The sequence below is a fragment of the Nelusetta ayraudi genome, unplaced genomic scaffold, assembly GCF_046127955.1.
Source record: "Nelusetta ayraudi isolate G7.1 ecotype Tasmania unplaced genomic scaffold, CSIRO-AGI_Nayr_v1 ptg000004l, whole genome shotgun sequence".
Classification (NCBI taxonomy): domain Eukaryota; kingdom Metazoa; phylum Chordata; class Actinopteri; order Tetraodontiformes; family Monacanthidae; genus Nelusetta; species Nelusetta ayraudi.
The window spans coordinates 9,938,330-9,959,305 of NW_027466054.1; the positions used below are offsets into that span (position 1 = coordinate 9,938,330).

At 47.7% G+C, this 20,976-nt stretch overlaps 1 protein-coding gene across 1 annotated transcript in view; it reads left to right on the forward strand.

The window, feature by feature from the left end:
• The window catches only part of LOC142893314 (voltage-dependent T-type calcium channel subunit alpha-1H-like), a 45,193-nt gene extending 24,965 nt beyond the window's left edge, over positions 1–20,228 (forward strand). The window contains exons 15-35 of the mRNA XM_076033782.1: positions 652–739; positions 1,735–1,919; positions 3,161–3,460; positions 4,559–4,659; positions 5,238–5,361; positions 5,935–6,003; positions 6,168–6,352; positions 6,441–6,567; positions 8,158–8,283; positions 9,571–9,660; positions 10,046–10,238; positions 12,885–13,036; positions 13,166–13,275; positions 13,354–13,487; positions 13,587–13,657; positions 14,893–14,971; positions 15,287–15,408; positions 15,829–16,140; positions 16,217–16,367; positions 17,064–17,623; positions 19,379–20,228. Of these exons, the coding sequence (XP_075889897.1) occupies positions 652–739; positions 1,735–1,919; positions 3,161–3,460; positions 4,559–4,659; positions 5,238–5,361; positions 5,935–6,003; positions 6,168–6,352; positions 6,441–6,567; positions 8,158–8,283; positions 9,571–9,660; positions 10,046–10,238; positions 12,885–13,036; positions 13,166–13,275; positions 13,354–13,487; positions 13,587–13,657; positions 14,893–14,971; positions 15,287–15,408; positions 15,829–16,140; positions 16,217–16,367; positions 17,064–17,623; positions 19,379–20,059 (3,960 nt within the window). The 3' untranslated portion in view covers positions 20,060–20,228. The remainder of the gene's footprint in view (positions 1–651; positions 740–1,734; positions 1,920–3,160; positions 3,461–4,558; positions 4,660–5,237; positions 5,362–5,934; positions 6,004–6,167; positions 6,353–6,440; positions 6,568–8,157; positions 8,284–9,570; positions 9,661–10,045; positions 10,239–12,884; positions 13,037–13,165; positions 13,276–13,353; positions 13,488–13,586; positions 13,658–14,892; positions 14,972–15,286; positions 15,409–15,828; positions 16,141–16,216; positions 16,368–17,063; positions 17,624–19,378) is intronic.
• Positions 20,229–20,976: the final 748 nt, after the last annotated feature.

The following is a 20,976-nucleotide window of genomic DNA, read 5'->3' on the forward strand; positions in this document are numbered from 1 at the left end:
TTATCCCCCTCCCTCCGTTCTCTATCGCTCTTTCGCGCTCACGCGCCTCGCATACGCGCACGCACGCACACACGCACACACACGCAGAACTCTCTGGGGTAGGGATGTGTTTGATATCGGCTGCCGTACGCAGCTGGTGAGCTTTTGTTGTTTAGTTTTCATCTTTTATCTCCAGCATCAGAGAACACTTGCTCTCTTTCTCTCTTCCCCCCCGATTTTACACGGGCTGACACAAGCACATGCACGCACACGCGCGCGTGCTCACACACACACAGACAGATACCCTTTTCCTAAGCCGTCTGCCTCCATCTTTCCGCCGTGAATTTTAATTAAATTCAGTAGAGCTTTATTGGCGTGACTACAGGAGATGGCTGCCAAAGCCACAAACATAACTCAACTAGAGACGACCAGAGATCCCCTCCGCCCGCTCGTCCTCCCGCCCGCCTGCTCACCTCCTGCTCATTGTCCCCCAGTCTTTCCCTCTCGACCTCCTCATAATTTTCTCCTCTACAAGTGGCGGCTGACAGTGAGAAAAAGGAAGGCGATGATAATGAAGATTATGAAAAAAGTGCTGATCTCAGTCTGGTGTGTGTGTGTGTGTGTGTGTGTGTGTGTGTGTGTGTGTGTTTGTGTGTGTGTTTGTCTGACCAGGGTGACGCCAACAAATCTGAGACTGATGAGGAGGGACAATCTCTCTCGTACGATGACGAGGAGAAGTTGAGGGAGCTGTACGCTGCAGGTAGGAACACACACACACGCACACACACACACACACACACACACACACACACACACACACACACACACACACTTTATGAAAATTACTTTGGCTTATATTTTTGTTTTCTGACATTTTACAGACCGAGTTTAAAACAACAGATCATATTTAAATATTCAGAAGATGTAAGACAATATGAAAACACCTTCTGCTTAGATAAAGGTTTCAAATGGGGGAAAGAAAATTATTTCAGCCACACAATTTACACAGTGTAAACGACTTTACAGACTATAATCTTTTACGGCACATAATCTCCCTATTTGAGTCATTTGGCAGACTGGCAGTTCTATCTCCAGATTGTTTTAAGAACATTCTGTAAAGTGTTATTAGCGTGGTAAAACCAGTTGCATTGTCGTTAAAAGCTCCGATCCTCATCATTGTGTTTTATTAGCATATGTTTTCTCATCATCAGAGCCAAGAGGAGTCTTTCATCACATCCACAATAAAAGACAATATGCCTGATATGAAAGGAATTGCTTTGTTGTAATTAACGGGTTCACCTACAGCTGTATGAAGAAGTCAGAGGTGCTCAGCTGCTGTTTGAAAAAAACTGGTCTTCCACCACTTTCTGACCTTTGCCTCTCTGTCCTCTGCGACCAATTTTTCCATTCTCCTCCGACCTCCGGCGTCAACAAGACATTTTGCTCCCTGGGTATTTCCTTCTTTTTCACACCATTGTCTGCCTGCCCAGAGATGGTCGTGCGTGACAATCCCAGTAGATTGACAGTTTACAAAATAACTTAAATCTCTTTTATTTCCCTATTCTGATGCTCGTTTTGAACTTCAGCAGGTTGTCTTGACCAAGTCTACATTACCAAACACGCCGAGTTGCTGCCGAATGATTGGCTGAATGAATATTTGCATTCACAAGCAAATGTTAATGTTGTGAATCCTGACAGTGTTCTTCCTTATTAATTATGTGACAAACTGTCACGCCACCTCCTCCATGCGTGAAGAGATGAAGATCCAGGCCATGATGCTGAGCCCCAACGGTATCCTGAACCCGAAGGCCTCCATGCCCCCGCCGCCACCTCTGCCGGCCATCACCCACACTGCAGCCACGCCCACCATCGCCTCCGCCCAGTCACGGCGAGCCAGTGCAGTTTCCATGGAACTGGGCAGCGTGGAGCAGCGGCCACTGGTGAGTGTGGGACACCCGCTTTCACCCATAAAGATGAATCACTCAGAGTGCGACAGGCAGTAAACTGTGCTCTTGGTTTTACTGCATCACACAAAGACCATCACAATGTCCTTTTATCCTTTTAATCAATTGGTGGCATTCCTGCCAGTAATCTTTAAATCTTCAACCCAGATTGTTCAGTCCAAATTGAAGTCACCTATCAGCTACTTACCACTGTGTACTGAGTGCAAGACCAAGATGTCGACAGCGAGGCTCCGAAGTAAAACACAAGACAACATCTTGCTGCTGCTGCGTGTGTGGCCTCATCTGAGAGTCTGACAGTCCAGTTTCATTAGAAACAGCGATGCCAACAGCATGATTTCAGTAAGAATATCAACCGCAGCCTTATAGACTGGAATCATGTTGGTCTTTGATCTGACTATACTGGGAAGTTCTGGCAGCAGGCACTGCGGACCAACTTGCCTCCCTTGTCAGAACAGAGGAACCTGCTGCTAACGTTGCTGTTTCAAGTCAGATTGGACTGCTGAGCTCTGTATTAATGCTGGGTGGAATTCTTTCCCTACCTGGAGCTCCAGCAAGGAAACGTGTTGGAAATATCACTAGAGCATCTACTGACACGGTAATAAGTGACAGATACAACAGATTTCCTTCCAGCTGTGGGTGAACTGTCACATGAGGTTGGAGATAATTAGGTGAGTGGTCACAAGGATGTTTTAAATCAGGCTTTGCTGCTATTGTTCATTTAATTTTCAGTATATTTTTTTCTTTATTCACCCTTTAGCAAGTCTTATCTCCAATGAAAGCTAATTTATGTTGTGCTTGAGATAGATGAATTCACAGTTTCCTGTTTTGCTGGTGCTCTGACAGATGGCGGTTCCCCCCAAAAGCTTTTTTCCCCCTCCCTTCCATCTCATTTACTCTTCTGTCACATGAGTTCTATTTTTTCATACATCAGTGTCACTCAGAGCGCCGCTCCGCCATCTAATGCGTTGACGCCGGCACGGCAGGAAACGACGCTGTGGGCTTATTTTGATGCAACGGATACCCCGCGCTAATACAAACATGGCAGAATCTTTTGTACGCATCAGAATGAGATTGCGCATGGAGGTTTCGGAGGTTTTGAGGGCGCTTCGGCTGCCATCGTCAGATGATCGGATGAGTCACGCGGGCCTGTGTGCAGCCGGTCGGAGCTGATCAAAGCTCACCTCGGCGGCTGCTGTCGCTCGTCTCCCCCCATGCAGCCTCCATGGGACAATGGATCAGAGAGCCGTCGCTCCAGCTGGACCAGCATCGGCCGAGCCCCCAGCCTGCACAGGAAGAGCCAATCGGGGGAGATGGAGTCTCTGCTGTCGGACATGCACTCGGCCTCCAACCCCAGCAGCAGGGAGCACTCCCTGGACCAGCCCGACTACCTGCAGGTGCCCATGCTCCTCCCGCCCGACTGCAATGGCACCACCTACCACGTGCCCGAGCACTGCTACGAGGACACTCCGCTGACCACGCACTACCAGGGTGATCTGGAGGAGGACGAGGTCACAGAGGTGCGTTGTGTTCAAAAACGGAAAACAAATGATACTATCCTCCTTGAGGTGTAGCAACCACAATTTGACAGCTAGCCAAACTCCATTGACATGAGAGTCAGGATATAGTGTTGACGCTCCTTTCATGCAGGCTCTATTTGCATGAAGATGTGAGCATGGAGTGAAACTGCAATGACAAATTACAATACAATCTCTACAATAAACCAGATAAAGGGCAAGCATTCAAGTGCACAAGCATTGTTATTTATGCATTTAAATCACAAATTCTCACAATTCAGTAAAGGATTAAACCATCAAATACCAATAAACAACACAACAAATCACCCCCCCCAAATGCATCTCAACAGCTCCAAAACACAGCATGAACACCAAACATCAAAAGAGTCAAGAGAGTCAGCTTGACCGAGATCAACACTTGCTTCAAACCATACATTTCAAAGTTAGTCCTCTTACACAGTGTTTACAAAGGTCGATCATGAACGGATGCAAACTTTCAGACGATGCTTTCCAAGGCACAAACAGCAGAACAGCGGCAGACAAACTTTCTGCAACCATGTGTGGCTGGAACAAACTGAGTTCTGAGGCCTACAGGTGCTTAAGTGCTTTATCACCTTCTACTTCCCACCCCCCACTTCCTGCTTCAGAGGGTTTTGCAATAACCCCAAAAATACAAAGAGGGGGCCAAAAATCAAATGCCTGGAGGGCTAAACACAAATAAAAATAAAAATAAATAAAATAAAGCACATACTGGTGGTTGGTGTTTACTGTATATTTGATTATTTTTACAGTGTATAGGAGAAATGAATAGGTACGTTGAAACGTCTTGTTGGGGCTGCGGATGATTATTTCATTGAGGCAGGAATTCAAACCGGAGTGCCCCTCCACACTTGTGTAACTGTTTAAATGTTTAATTTGCTGAATTTAAAACCCTGCCATGGAGCAGAAACTAAAAACACCATTTGAAGAACCCCGCCCTGGATTTGGGGACATTTTTCATTGTTGTTGTTGTTATTGTTATAATATATCAGGTCAGGCCAATATCAGGTCATGTGATGCCGCATTAAAAAGAAGTGACGCATCTTTTTGTTTTTATTCCAGAGTATATGCAAGAAGCTGAAGAGGATGCTGGAACCATATGAGCCCCAGTGGTGCCTGGAACACGAGGAGTGGGCTCTCTATTTGTTCGCTCCACACAACAAGTAAATATGGATTACACATAGCGTGCACAGTTACGCACACGGTTCCTGGTATACCCCTGAGCTACTCAGTACACAGCGTCTGTGAAACAACACATTTAATATGTTTCACTTCTAACAGTTGAATCTAGTCAAACATTGAGCAGGTTTGCAATTAGGAAGGAAGGTCTTGAATGAGAGTTGCTGTGCATGCAAGAGTACCAGCGAAAGTGGGTGTATTTTAAAGATTAATTATGTTTAAGGGATAAACGAAAGTTGAGTTTGATGTGATTAATGTTTCATAAACTAAGAAAAAGCAGTTTTATTCATAAGAGGAAGGGGAGGCCCTCTTGTTTTTCTCTGTTTTGTTTGATTTCACCCCAACGTCACAGCTGGTTTAAGAAAGATGTCAGATCAGGGAAACTTTCCACACCGGGGCTTTAATTTCCTGCAGTCAGTCAGGTTGGCTGTCAGCACTCACAGAAGAAGTGCAAACAAAACACAAAAGATGAAGGTGATGAGGCAGAATGCCTTTTTTTTTTGAATTTTTTTTAGCAATTTCTGCTTTTTAAAAAAAAAGGCTCTTTGTGTCTTCTCCTCAGGTTCAGGTTATGGTGTCAAAAGGTCATAGGTCACAAGATGTTCGACTACGTCATCCTCCTCTTCATCTTCCTCAACTGTATCACCATCGCCCTGGAGAGACCAGACATACAGCCCCACAGCATGGTAACATGCACACACTCGTCCTTTTATGGCCGTCGTTAAGTAACTTAAAGTCGCTGCGTACGTTATCCCGCCGGGACTGCGCTCTATTTCCGTCGCTTTTCCACCCTAATTTTGTTTACGTTGAAAATAAACCCCCAACCTTTTGTCCAACGAGAGACGTTAACCATCCGGCTCGCCGGAGCTTCGGCACTGTATATATTTGGTCACGACGCGCAGTCGTCCACTGGTCTGGGAGCAGTTTGGGAGCCGTCGTAAGGCAGAGTGCTGTCCTCGGTGTGTTTATGCTCGCTGTGTTTATACTGTGCTTCTATTCTGCTACAGTGCTATTTGTTTTTAGCTCATTATGTAACTCGTTCCTGTTGGTTCGAGGCCAGAATCAAAGCGATGGCCTCACGGGACATTAGAGCCTTAAACAGAAGAAGTGTGCTGCTCTGCTCTGTGTCTGCACTCAGCCTCACGTGTCTGTGTGTGTGTGCGCGTGTGTGTGCGCGTGTGTGGGCGCGTGTTTGTGTGTGTGTGTGTGTGTGTGTGTGTGTGTGTGTGTGTGTGTGTGTGTGTGTGTGTGTGTGACAGGAGCGGGTATTCCTCAGCATGTCCAATTACATCTTCACTGTGATCTTCGTGGCTGAAATGATGATCAAGGTAACAAAAAAATGGGAAGAGCTCTTATTTCATTTTCCTATTTTCCCTTCAAAGATGTGATGTGGTTCATATCCAGAGATCACTTTGTACCTCACCTTATTTGAATGGACATGTGCGTGTGTGTCTTCCTCCTGCCTGTGTGTGTGTGTGTGTGTGCGTGCCAGGTGGTTGCCCTGGGGCTATACTTTGGACACGGTGTGTATCTGCACAGCAGCTGGAACATCCTGGACGGCTTGCTGGTGTTGGTGTCGCTGGTGGACATCCTGGTCTCCGTGGCGTCCGCAGGCGGTAATCGAATCTTCGGGATCCTCCGCGTCCTCCGCCTGCTCCGAACTCTGCGACCGCTCCGGTAAGGGTGCCAAAGATTTCTCGCCTTCTACTGGATTATGGTAATGTGCTGTGTTTGCGCGCCGTGACCGTGACTTTGCGTTTGGCAGGGTGATAAGTCGAGCTCCTGGTCTAAAACTGGTGGTTGAGACCCTGATCACATCTTTGAGGCCCATCGGGAACATTGTCCTCATCTGCTGCGCCTTTTTCATCGTGTTCGGAATTTTGGGAGTGCAGGTGAACACTTGTATCATCATCTCTATTCCATCTCCATTCTATGATGGTCACAAACACGCCTGAGTGCTGTAATCTTGGCAAACATTTCATCTGTTCTTATTTGATTGTGATGTGAAAATGCACTGATGTCTAATGGTTTTTAAACAAACAAAGCACAGTGGAAAAACTGTTTCAGGTGAAACTCAAAGAAACAAAGCAGAGGAAATGTTAATAAGATGCTGACAACCAAGATTCCAGAAAATAATTTTTGAAAACACATGCAGTAGCTCGCTTTGAGCAACAAAACAAAGATTAATATGATAAGAGGTGGTTGGACAATCACACATTGAGCACATTTTACCAACACATGTTCACCAACATTGAATTGAGAACATTTTCAACACAGCAGATAATCTGCCTGAACTATAGTTTTTTGTTTTTTTTTTTGTATTTTGTGGCAGAGAGTGGCAGCAGTATTTGCGAAGTGACCTGCAGGTGGCCCAATATTTTCAGTTTATCTCATTTATTTGGTTTTATGTAGAGCGCACACATTAATCTTCATTACTTTCAATGTCCCACATCTTCTAAGCACACCCAGAACATTGTCCCCTTATTTTTATTTAATTCATTTTTATTTATGAGGACAACACACATTTATCAGCATTACTGTAAATGTGTCAGTGTTCGCCAGCTCGCTACTATTCAGCGGTATTTCTTTAGCGAAATGTTTGGGAAAACAGTAAAATGGTCTCAAAACAAAGACGGCAATAGTCAAAACAAAAAAGAAAAGAATTCTCGAGCATAACGCAAGAAATACAAAACACGAGACTCCGCAAATCTGTAGTAAACCTGTAAGAACATGGAGAGAAATTCAGCAACTTCCTCCTTCTACTGACAATGGAAATTAAAACATATGACATATAACAACATGACAAATAACATTCATGTGATGAGATAACAGTCACTTGGTGATATTCCATGTGCACCAGTAGGTTCTCTTTTTATTAAACTATTACAGTTTTTGTTGTTCTGTAGTTGTTCTTCAGCACCTTGAAAGTTGGACTGACCTCAGCTAACCTCCACACCGTAACTATGGCAGTGCCAAAATACTGCAATATACCAAAACTGATAACACCAGTGTCAGGGGTGAAATCTCTCCTAAAAAAAGAAAAGAAAGGTAGAAGGTATAGTTAAAGGTAAAGCAACTTTTAGCTTCCTATAGGGACTAATTGCTTTTCCTTCCATAGGACACACAAATAAAGTACTCAGTTCTTTTTTTAAGTGCCATATTTCTCCAAATATTCAAAATAACAAGTGCCTGGTGTGCCGAAGATGCTATTATGCCGCAGGCCAACATTTCTCTAAAACAAACTGCTGCTGGGTCTTCCTCTAATGAGAGCTCTCTGTGCTGGAGTGTTTTCCCTGCTTGTCGTGGCTGCGAGGCAGACTGGACCAGATGGTGCTTGAATGTCTTAGCTGGAAAGTACAGTCGACCAGTTGGCGTGTGCAGACTCATTTACAGTACGCATCAATCTCATCTGGTTCCGCCGAGCTTCCCTTAAGTTACCCCGAGGTTACAGCCTTGTTGTGTATGTGCTTCTGTGTGCGCAGCTGTTCAAAGGGAAATTCTTCCACTGCGAGGGGCTCCACGTGAGCAACATCACCAACAAATCGCAGTGTTTGGAGGCAGGATACCGCTGGGCCCAGCGCAAATACAACTTTGACAATCTGGGACAGGTTTGTCTCCGACATGCACATGTTTGTATTGCTGCACTTGTCAGAACTCCTGAGTCCTTCACGAATTTTAAACACCACAACCAAGTGCCTGAACCCAACCCAGTAAGCAACTTTAGTAATGCTGTAAGTAACTCTAAGCAAAACCTAATTCTATATGTAAACTCTAGTAGGGCCATGATTTTGATCCTAACTTGTCCCATGGTCCTACTATACAGTGTCGTTTTAAGTGTAATCTCAGTTAGGGTGGAAAACACACACACACACACACACACACACGCACACACACACACACACACAAATACCTTAACACACTTATTTGGATGTATTTACATGAGCTTTCATACATGCTTTTTATGTGATGTAAATGTAATTGTTAATATTTTCCCTTGAATTTACAGTACAAAGTACAAATGCTTTAAATTATTGTTAAATCTTATGTCATCTTGTCTTCCATTACATCTTCTGCTCAGTAGTTGCAGCAATTCTCAAGGATATTAGCATATTTTAATCAGAACGTGCATATTTCAAGGCCCAGTGTGTCACATTTACCGGCATCTAGTAGTAATCCATCATTACTTTCCAGCAAATGAACGTCGGTCTTTTAGCATGTGGAGCCTCGGGCTCACGGCCATGATATCACGTGTGCTTCTGTTGCCAAACGATTAATGACATTCAGAGCGACGGGTGACAGAATGAACCCCCCAGAGGAAGCAGATGACTTCAGCATCACCTTGCAAACCATTTTCTGTCCCATCAGCAAATTCCACCAGGGAAAGGACACTCTGATGTTAATCCCTGTTTTCTGATCTCCCACTTTATCTCACATCTTTTTTTTATATGAGCTGTAATGTCACATTCTGGGTTACTAGCAATGTAAAACCCTCCTTCCAGATGAACCTGCTCTTTCTGTAAATACAAATTCTCTCTATTAGCAAATAAAACTAGTAGTTAAATATTGGCTGAAGTCCTTTTGTAACTAAAAACATGCACTTGTTTTTTTCTATCCCACTTATACTAAATAGATTCCTGTAAATGTTGCATAATAGTTGTTCAGTCAATGCTGTAAATGTCTTTAAAAACAGACAAAGAAAGAGCCCTGTTCCACCTTGTTTGTTTTGTTATTAGATTCTCCTTTCACTCTCGAGGAACATCTTGTCACCAAGTCCACATGTTCCAAGCACTTTACAGCTCATCACTCTCTTCCTCTCGCAGGGCCTGACACCTGCCGCTGCGGTGCGACATTTTGTAATTTTTTTTTCTTATTTCTAACCGCGTCACTCTTTGCAGGCGCTGATGTCGCTGTTCGTGCTGTCGTGTAAGGACGGCTGGGTCAGCATCATGTACGACGGCCTGGACGCCGTCGGCGTCGACCAGCAGGTAAATGAATGCACGCTTTCCTGGGAAGTGAGGGCTAGAAGTAGAGCGTGACAATGGCGAGCATTCAGCGGGCGTGCGCTGCACCTCTGCGCTACGGCTCTGTTTCATGTCTGCCTCGGGAGGCGCGGATGCAGTTTGTCTGCAGAAGAAAAGGAAAGTATTTCAGGAGAGAGGGAAGGTGTGAGCAGACAGGGAGAAAGAGGCGGAGGGATGAAGCGATGCGAGTTGACAGAGCTACGCTGCTGACTCAGGATTTACATTGTCTTCCTGTTTGTGCTCTCCTCCCCTACCCCCCGCCCCCTCACCTCACCTCACCTCGTCTCACCTCCCCCCCCGTCCCCTCTTTTTGTGCTCCCACCACCCCCCACTGCCCCTCCCTTTGCAGCCGAGGAGGAACCACAACCCTTGGATGCTGCTGTTTTTCATCTCCTTCCTGCTCATCGTCAGCTTCTTCGTGCTGAACATGTTTGTGGGCGTGGTGGTGGAAAACTTCCACAAGTGTCGGCAGCAGCAGGAGGAGGAGGAGGCGCGGCTGCGCGAGGAGAAACGGCAGAGGCGACTGGAGAAGAGGAGAAGAAGTGAGGAAGGGGGCGGGGTCACCGTCACAACGTATGCGATACATAATCTACAGTGTAAACCGGCTGATTATCTTTCTTATATGATTCTTGTGTGACCAATTAGGAAGCCACTGGCGTCACTTTGACTTGTGCGCGGTCCTTGGCTCTCTCGGGTGGGTTTTCCCCACATGATTCAGAGACCTGACTGCAGGTGTTTCCTTCCATTGAGCCAGCCGAGCGTTACCTCCAGCCTCCGATTTGTTCTGGCTCTGCTGCAGCTGCCAGAGACGATCAGCTGCAGCCGTGACCGGCGCAATCATATCAGACTGATGCCTGGCTTTTTCTCGGCAATCCTTTCAAATCAGGTCTATTTTTGTAAATCACATCTCTGAAGTGGCAAATGTCTCCTATCAGGCCTGTGCATAAAACGCATGTATTTAGCCACAATTCATATGGATGTTGTATGAAGTGATTGCCTTTGGTGGTAACTGGCGTCAACTGATTACGTTTTCTTTTTTTTTTCCTTAATCTTGGTTGGTTTGTTGTCATTTCCCTTTCAAGTGTCACCAAGAGCCAAGAGTTTGATTCGAGTGATTAAGAAATTGCATCAAAACGTGCTGGAGCACCGATCAGAAATCACTTGAGAAATTTTGTAATCATGTGCTGGAAGGTTTAGTGGGACGGAAATGTGGCAATTTTGTCTAGTATAGCGTGTTCCCAAAATCTGATCTTTATGCCAATGAGGGCCTTATTTTCTGTTTCTTTAAATGGCACTGTAAACAACGCAAATCACATCACACTTTGCCAAATTAAATTTAGAACAAACACAATCAGTGTATGGCATTATGGTTGGGGCTAAGGTTAGGGTTAGGAAAAGGAAGAGTGTTGGACTCGGGGTCTGACCCCAGTCCCAACCCTAGCCCCAGCCCAAACCCCAGCCCCAACCCTAACCCCAGCCCAAACCCCAGCCCCAACCTTAACCCCAGCCCTAACTCCAACCCTAACTCCAGCCCTAACTCCAGCCCTAACTCCAGCCCCAACCCTAACCCCAGCCCCAACTCCAACCCTAACTCCAGTCCTAACTCCAGCCCTAACTCCAGCCCCAACCCTAACCCCAGCCCCAACTCCAACCCTAACTCCAGCCCTAACTCCAGCCCCAACCCTAGGCCCAACCCTAACCCCAGCCCCAACTCCAACCCTAACTCCAGCCCTAACTCCAGCCCCAACCCTAGGCCCAACCCCTACCCAATCCCAGCCCCAACCCTAGCTCCAGCCCTATCCCTAATCCCAGACTTAACCCCAACCCATTCCCAGTCCCAACCCTAGCACCAGCCCTAACTCTAGCCCCAACCCTCACCCCAACCCTTGCCTCAGTCCGAACTCTAACCCCAGCCCCAACCCCAACTCTAGTCCCAACCCCAACCCTAGCCCTAATCCCAGCCCCAACCCTAAAAATGCCTGTCTCACTCTACAATAACATTCCTCATTTGCGTAGGCGATGGGAACTGTCGTAGCACTACCTAGCCCTACAGCTTCTTACTTATTATGATTTGAACAGACACACACAGACAAACCGGATTTGCCATTGCAGTGTGAACTCGATGCCTGTTCAGTGAATCACTGTCGGAAACACGGTGCTCTGGCAGAACTAGAACGCGATGCGGCATTATGCGGCAGACTTCGTGGACGAGTGTGGATGGGCAATGATGTTGGTCAGTGAAGCGTGCCTCACAGATGACGTTCTAGTTCTTTCAAAACACATTTAATTTGGGTGGAGAGCGCCGTATTCTTAGTTGTGCTATAGAAACGGTAAAGCAGAAGGTGGGAGCGCTGCGCTGTGATGTCACGCTGATGCTTCAGTAGAACAGAGGAGCTCAAAGGGGCTTCCCCAAACATCAGCACCTCCGAAGGGAAGCGGCGCACCATCACACACACTGGGTCATACAGCCGACGTAACATCACACACATGTACAGGATAAGCCTCTTTATTCCACGTACATATTGTATGCTACATGCATAATTGCTGCGCGCGTCACGCTCGGGGGAACCACTTACAGGCCACACTGGACTCCCCCCTCACCCGCCAGTTCTGCTTTGCCAGATTCCTGTTTCTACTTGTGTCACTCGTGAAGAGTATTTTTCTCTGAGTGCTTTTCTCTCAGCCAGTTAACTGTCTGGCAGCCCACAGCCAAGGTTTGGGCTCAAAGACACCTTGAGATGCCTTGAAGTGTGTGTGTGTGTGTGCGTGTGTGTGTGTGTGTGTGTGTGTGTCTGCGTGCATGCGTGCGTGCGCGTGTGTGTGTATGTGTGTGTATGTATGTGTGTGTGCGTGCGTGTGTGTGTGTGGGTGTGTGTGTGTGTGTGTGTGTGCGCGAGGACAAAAAGTGCCATTTCAGGAATTCAGTCCTATCCATCACATGGGCACACACACACACACACACACACACACACACACACACACACACACACACACACACACACACTCAACACTACACTATTTGGCTCCCACTTCATCAGTGACTTCATAGCCGGCATTCTCTTTGTCTTGGAAGCATTTTAATGAATGTGCTGTTTTTCCTTTTGTCTGCTTCGACGTGTGTGTGTGTGTGTGTGTGTGTGTGTGTGTGTGTGTGTGTGTGTGTGTGCGTGCGTGCATGCGTGCCACAGGAGCCCAGGAGAAGCCTTATTACGCAGACTACTCCCCATTGCGTCGATCCATCCACACCATGTGCACCAGCAACTACCTGGACCTCTTCATCACCATCATCATCTTCACCAACCTCCTCACCATGAGCATGGAGCACTACAACCAGCCTCAGGTAACCATGGCAACACCTCCTGCCACTTGCCCCAGAACCATCTGTAATGAAGTGACACAGTAGTGCAGTGCACGGGCTGCTGTTTGAAAAGGGCGCGTGTCTCTCTCTCTCTCCCTTGGCGTCCCGCAGTACTTCGAGGAGGTGCTCAAGTACTGCAATTACGTCTTCACCGTCATTTTTGTCATCGAGGCCATCCTCAAACTCGTCGCCTTCGGCCTGCGACGCTTCTTCAAGGAAAGGTTGGTCGGGCCGCCGCGCCAAGAGCAAAATGGAATTGCCTGCAGGAAGTTGGGCTGAGTGAATGCGTTTGTTTCTAGATGGAACCAGTTGGACCTCGCCATCGTGCTGCTGTCCATCATGGGAATCACCCTGGAGGAGATCGACCTGAATGCTTCCCTGCCCATCAATCCCACCATCATACGAATCATGCGGGTCCTTAGGATAACAAGAGGTTGGCGCGCACACACACACACACACACACACACACTGTAAAAACAAACATGTACAGATGATGATGTTGAATGATGTTGATCCGTTTGCCCCATTTCAGTGCTGAAGCTGCTGAAGATGGCAACGGGGATGCGATCTCTGCTGGACACGGTGATTCAAGCTTTGCCTCAGGTAAATATAAGCACTGAAGCTGAAAGCTGTGAGATGTTCCCACTTCTGCTACCAATGTACCCACTTGTAAATGCAGTGGCCTTGTGCTACATGGCGCTTCAACATCTGGGATTCTCTGGTCCTCTAGAAGAGACTCCAGAATGTTGCACCACTGCATACATTAAACAAAATATACTTGATGTGGTCTGTTGTTGTTCACATTTCCGTATTATTCCTTTTCTGATAAAACGCATCAGAAACTTGGATGTTGATGCAATGTCCGTGTACTGGTACTGGTTAAACTGTCATGATATACAGTATGTTGTAATTACTCTGCAGTGCATTCTCACAAACCCAACTCAACAGCTTCACATCTGCTTTGCATCAGATGCTGCTTCTTGGTTTTTAATGCCAACTGTTATCAACACTGGTCTCTGAACAATGTGTTTGTAGACTCTTCAGCTGAATAGAAAGATGCCTTGCAGGTTTACAGGAAAGAGCTACCTCAACCTCAGAAGGGTGCAGAGGGCTTTGGGTGGTGCAGGCGCAAGTGAACACAAGTTAATGGCAACAACACAAACTGTCTTCTGATGTGCAAATAAGACGGCTTTAAAAATCCTGCCAGGTGTTTAAACCCAGTAGTGTGTTTCAAATGTGTACCTCCGCACAGTACACTCATCGTGTGTTGCAGTAAAGTGTTTTCTCCAAACTGTTCACCTAATTGTGCCATTATGTAACATGCATTTTCTAACAACCCGGCCGCAATGATTCCCCTTCTGCCATTTCACAAGCTAGCGACACGGCGGAAGGACACGTTGCGTCGCAAGCGTCCCGTTATTCTGTACTTTTGCACTCAAATATTAAGTATCCTGTAGAAAAGTATGCAATTTGGAACACAGTACAGTGTGTTTTTCCTCCTGCGCTCTCCCCTAATAGCTTTATCCATCATCTGACTAGACAGGTCCACGTTTTGCTCAGGCAAGTGCCTGAATCGCAAGGACTGGATTTAGAAATAAGAGGTTTAATGATGCTTCCAGTGGCTTGACGCAGTAAACATCAGGGCGATAAGGCTCTCCGTCTCCTCCCTCTCTCTCTCTCTCTCTCTCTCTCTCTCTCTCTCTCTCTCTCTCTCTCTCTCTCTCTCTCTCTCTGTGTTTGCATGTCTGCACCTCTTGATGTATACTGTACCATGTCTTTATTTCTGTGTATCATATGCTGTATATATCTGTGTGTGTGCGTTTAACATGTCTGCCTAGGTGGGGAATCTGGGTCTGCTCTTCATGTTGCTGTTCTTCATCTATGCGGCTCTGGGAGTTGAGCTCTTTGGAAAACTGGGTTAGTGTGTGCGTACATGTATGCATGCATGCGTGTGTGTGAGCGCAGAGTGTGCATGCATTTCAGTTGGGTGGCGTGTGTGTGTTTGTGCGTGTGTTTGTGTGTGTGTGTGGGTGCGCGTGCCTCGGTTGACGCTGGTGAGATCATGGCGGATTGCGTAACGTGCATACACTTTGTGGTGCCACGTACATTAAATATGGCAATTTGCAATCGCCGATTGAAACTGTGCTCCTCCTCCTTCCCCCCCAGACTTCCTCCTCTTCTCCTCCTCCCTCCTCTAATGTTCTTCTCTCCTTCTTCTTCTTCTTCTTGCAGAGTGCTCAGAAGAAAACCCCTGTGAAGGTCTTAGCCGCCACGCTACCTTTGACAACTTTGGCATGGCCTTCCTCACACTCTTCAGAGTGTCTACCGGTGACAACTGGAGCGGGATTATGAAGGTTGTTTTTCCTTTTTTTTTCTTCTTCTTCTTCTTCTTTTTTCTTTTTTGCTTCTGCTCCGTGGAAGCTTTTAAGAGGACGGCGAGACGACAAAGCTCATGTTTGTGTCTGGCTCTTTTCCGAGCACGTCTCAAAGTATCGCTTATGTTACATAACCGAGTTGCTGTCGAAGACCGAGACGGTCGGCCCTTAAGACAGAGAACTGCTGACACGTGCAGTTTAGCGTCAGTTTGTCCTCTCATGTCGCATCCAGAGTGACACCACCTCCCGTCGTAGGTGACGCGAAGCACAGCTGACTGCATTAACATCGAAATAACACCTTAGAACCTCTAGCAGCTATCTTCCCGAAAATGCCTCTTGCATTTTTTACATAATCTCCTCTGCTACTCCTCCTCTTCCTTCTCCTCCTCCTTCTCCCAGGACACGCTGCGAGACTGCCGGCCGCAGGACCGCCACTGCCTCAGCTACCTGTCCATCATCTCCCCGGTGTACTTCGTCACGTTCGTGCTGACGGCCCAGTTCGTGCTGGTCAACGTGGTGGTGGCCGTGCTCATGAAGCACCTGGAGGACAGCAACAAGGAGGCGCAGCTGGAGGAGATGGAGGAGAGGGCGGAGCAGCAGGAGCGGGAGCGGGAACGAGAGCGGGAACGGGAGCGGGAGGAGGCCAGCAGGCGCCTCAGCGTTGTGTCGGTGGGCGGAGACCCGGGAGCCAACCTGGACGCACCTGCGCAGGTAAATCGGCCGAACGTTCCGATCGGGCGGCGATGGCGGACGGTGGTGCTGACGCCCTGTGATCGTCACGCGGCAGGTGCAGGTCGAGGATGAGAAGGGTTCCCATGGCAACCTGCAGAGCATGGGACGCATGCTGTCTCTCCCCAGCGACAACAGCGCTCCGCCGCCACGATGCTCCCCCTACCCCCTGATTGGCCATGAACCCTGCTCCGGCTACAGCTTCTCAGGTAATTTCCGTCCTCCCATTTCCCTCGTAAGAGAAAGAAGAAGCTGCGAATAAGTAGCGTGATGATTATTGCTTCCATAAAAGTCCTCATCTATCCCGCGAGAGATCGTTGCTCAATTAGAGACAAATAGGTTGCTTCTTGTGTATGCATGAATGACTGCGGAGTAGCTCGGTCAACACTTCAGGTTTATTATGTGCAGCCATTAGCGTAGCAGATAACACACGACAACAGAATAGAAATTGGCATCAGTGCTTTACGTTTATGGCTTTCTTTTCTAAGATAAAACAGATAAAGAGTGCATGATAAAAGAGATGCCATACTTTTCAAATATATTCAGTTGCGTTTTAACGTGTTATTCCTAATTTGTAAATAACAAATAAAGATTACAAAAAGGCTTTGTTTCACATCGGCGGAAGTGTCAAGACCTAACTGTAAATGACGCAGACAAACACACAGTGTCTGTGTAGGCAAAAATGATAATAATAAATGATAATAGGGTTTTTAAAATAGGCAAATGTCTATTCCATGGAAGGAAGTCCAGTGAAGAAAGCATTTCAAGAGGACAAAGCATGGATTAGGGAGGGGAAAATAACAGTCTGGATATAAAGAAGTAAACTGCAGTAAAGTTCTTTCATCTGCCAGTGAAATTCTTTCCTTGACATCCACAAAACTTTTCACCATCCTTGTCGCTGGCAGGCTCCATGTCGTCTCTGGGCTCCAGCGGAGGAAGCTCCCTGCTGCAGGTGCCTGGAGCTCTGCCTGCCTTCAGCCACGCCTCGCTGGGGTCGGGACGCGGCTCGCGCCCTCAGATCTTCCTCAGCACCTCGCAGAGCATCGACAGGTACTCGCCGCACCGCCTCAGCCCGGCCGACAGCGTGGAGGGCTTCAGGTTCACCTCGGCCCCCAGGGGAAACAGGCACAGGCTGGACTCGGCCCACAGCATCGACGGCTACCGCTTCAGCCCGGCCCGGCGCATCAGCCGACACAGACTCAGCTCCACCCGCAGCGTGGACGGCTACAGGCTGAACGCAGAGCCCGGGGCGGAGCGGCCCAGGCTGAGGTCCAGCCACAGCATAGACAGACACTCGTCGCTCAGGCTGAGCCCCACCTACAGTGCCAGCAGACAGCCTTCTCAGTGGCTCAGTCCTGACGACGGCCTGGACAGGAACATGCTGAGCCCCTCCTACGTCCCCGACACGTCAGGCCTTAAGAGACCGCCGTCCTTCCGCTCTGCCAGCAGACAGCTACGGAGACAGGTGTCCTCTTCCTTCTTTTTTCTTTTCTTTATCTTTTTAAACCATCTTTCTCTATTTTGCATACCGTGTGTTTTTTTTTTTGCAGCATTACTATCATTTATATTCTTCTTTTGACGCGTTATCTTTGCATTAAAATACAGCCCAAATTCCAGCCGGCGCCAAGGCTGCATTATTACCTAATGATAATGAAGCTCTTAAAAAAATGATTTATGCAACTTTATATTCATGGATTCAGCAAACTGCCCATGCTGATGATTTAAAATGAATGGAGGACCATTGAAAAGCCAGTCCGCTCTCATTGTGATGGGTGAAGGAAAGCGTTGCGCTGCTGCAGCAGCTGAGGCGAAGATTTGTAGTTGTTGTTTGCAGGTGTTTTGTAGTAACGGGTCAATTAAATCCCCTACAAAGCAGCTGGTTTCTTTCAGAGTTGTACGCCGTGACCTTTGTGCGGCTTTTATCGTTCGATGCATTTGAATGCGGCCCATCCAGGCACATGGACTGTGGTTATTGTATAATGTGAGCAGCAGGGTGTGCAGCCAATCAGCGTGTGCACAAACGCATCACAACATATGTTCTTCCCCTGAATCCAGCCAATATTCTTTAGAATCCAGAGCTGTGAGTGACAAACTGCACAACTGGGCTGTGCAGTCGAGTGCGGTACGCTTATTGGGTCGTGCAGTAATTTCAACATTGGTGAGTCTTGTCACAAGCCAGGCACGGCTCTTGTACTTGCCAGAAGTGACAAGGTTTTGCTTCTTCCTCTATTACTGTTTTTTTTTCAACTGGGTTTTTCAAAGACACAGTAAAAACACTCAATTTTATCGCACAAAAACCAAACTCAGAGTGCAGCGTCAAGGCCTCAGTGAAATTTGCTGCTTTTTGCCTAGAACCTTTTCTCGCTATAATTTTTTTCTTTTAGCCAACTTGCTCTGGTGATTGTGTCACCACTGTGGCTAGTGAGATGAGGTGCATCCTCACAGGCTCAGATCTTTTGGACCCATTTGAGTGTGAATGAATGTGCTCGGCAATTTTTGCCCACTCAGTGTGGACGTGCGTTGTGCAATCATGTCTTCAACAATTTAGTATTACATACAGATTAATGTATTTGGTGCACAGCTTTTTGATATATTCAGCTGTGTTGTTTAGGTCCTGGTCAGTGTGCATGCCATATTCTTTGAGGCCTTCCGGGGTCTCATGGGTTAATCGGGTGGGGGGGGGGAGGGGGCTCTGACTATTTGGCATGCTGGTCCTTGTCCTGTTGTTCATAATAGCAAAAATAATCATCAGCATTTTAGATATGATTGTGATCTATACTCCCTATAAAAAAAAATGCTATTATCTGTATTTTAAACCAGTGGTTCTCAGCTGGTGGCGTCTCAGGGCCCAGACTTTTTTCCCAATAATGAAGTCATGACCCAAATATATTCCACAAAAATAAAAACGCTCGCCCACGTTTTATCATGGCTAGTAAAGAAATTATTGAATTTAGGAATCGAATTGTGTGTCCTGTCCTGTTTTCTCTCAAAATATATATATTTTAAAATCCCTTTTTTTTTAAAAAAAAAAAAAAGAAAAAAGAAAAAAGGGAGATACTGCCCACAAAGCTGCGACCCAATCAAAACAGCTCCAAGACCCACTTTTGGGTTCCGACCCACCAGTTCAGAAACACCGCAAAATATTTTCAACATTTCTAAATATTTCTGTGTCTTTCGAGCATCACATCCCTCTTTCAACTGTCATGTGTTGCGTGCCCAGGAGGCTGTGCGCACCGACTCCCTGGACCAGGGCGGCTCGGGGGACGACCTGGCCGACTCTCACCTCACCGTGCCGGCTGCCTCCTCCACGCCGCCGCGCCAGCGCTCGTCCAGTGTCCACACGCTCAAGTACAACCACCCGCAGAGGACCATCACCTGCAGGAGCCCCAGCGAGAGCGCCGGGCGGGACCAGGGAGCCGAGCAGGTGGCGTGTGAGCCTCCGCCGCTGGAGACGGACGTCCAGATGAGGCCCCTCAGCCCACTGAGCCCGTCAGGCCTGCGGGTCCCTGGCAGCGGCAGCAATGAGCCCGGCCCGTCGGCGCCGCCCCGCGGCCCCTGGACGGGCGCCCGTGACCTGGGCTTCACGTCGGACGTGGCGGCCGACGAGGAGGTCAGCCGCATCAACAGTGCCGCTCGGCAGGCCGGCAGCCCCTCGCACAAAAGCAGACACCTGTCGCCGGCCCCCGGGGAGCACCGGGGCCGCCTCAGCCAATCGGTGTCCCCTGTGTCGGGCAGGAACTGGAAGGAGCGGATGAGCCCGCCCCCGGGGGAGGAGCCTCCCACCGAGGCCACGCAGCTGTTGGACAACAGCGTGGAGCTGCGGAGGCGGACTCTGTCCTTCGACGCCGCCACCACCGTCCTCTCGGCCAATCAGAGCGAAGGAAGCCCAGCGGACGACTGAGACTGCGAAACCGAATGGAGGCTTCCGTGTTTGTTTATTTTCTCTCTCTCTGCTGCTGAAGCTCGCAAAGAAAGTGCGAGAAACAGCAGGGACGTGTGCTTCCTGGCTGACGGCCCCCTCGACCCCGACCCCGACCCCGCCTCCTCCCGTCCAATCACAGGTCTTCACAGGCTGTCCGGGGGGCAGGACTGTGCGTGAGAGCGTGCGGGTGTTTCATTTTCTTTTTTTGAAAGACACTTTGTGCTACTTGCACTCGAGATGCACACGGACCAGACATTTCCGTTTCTGCCGTCAGAATCCTAGACTTAGTTGAGACACAGTAGTCACTGCTCTCCCCTATTTACTCAAACACCTCCTGGCAACCTCCCATTCATCATCATCAATCTTCCTCTTCCACCCTCATCTTCTTCCTCAACACCTTGAGCCTTGGTCAGAGTACAAAAATGATAAAACGTGGAGAAAAAGACGTCCAGTCGTTGAAGGATGTGCTTGTTTTGTCGGCAAAATCGCTGCGAGGGATGGCGACCCATTTAATTTCCATTTAACACTTCACTTTAACCAAATAAACATGTTGTTTTGTCACAGGAGAGGCCAGGGGTCAATAATATTTTGAAAACTCAATCTGGAGGGTCATGCAAGTCCAACCAGACCTTGAACAAAAACAATCAAACAAAATCACTTCACTGTTATGTTAGTTCAAAAAATAAAACAAGGCACTGCCACGAACAAACGCTGTCATAGTTGACGAGCTTCCTTCACTGAATGACTTTTATCCTAAAGAACTGAAAGACGACCAACAAAGCAATCAGTCCTGTCAGCTCCACACACGACGTCTTGCTTTGTGGTGCAGTTTATGTTTACAAGATTGAATAGACTCATCAATACTTATTGCTGACAGAGAGTTTTATATGTACGTG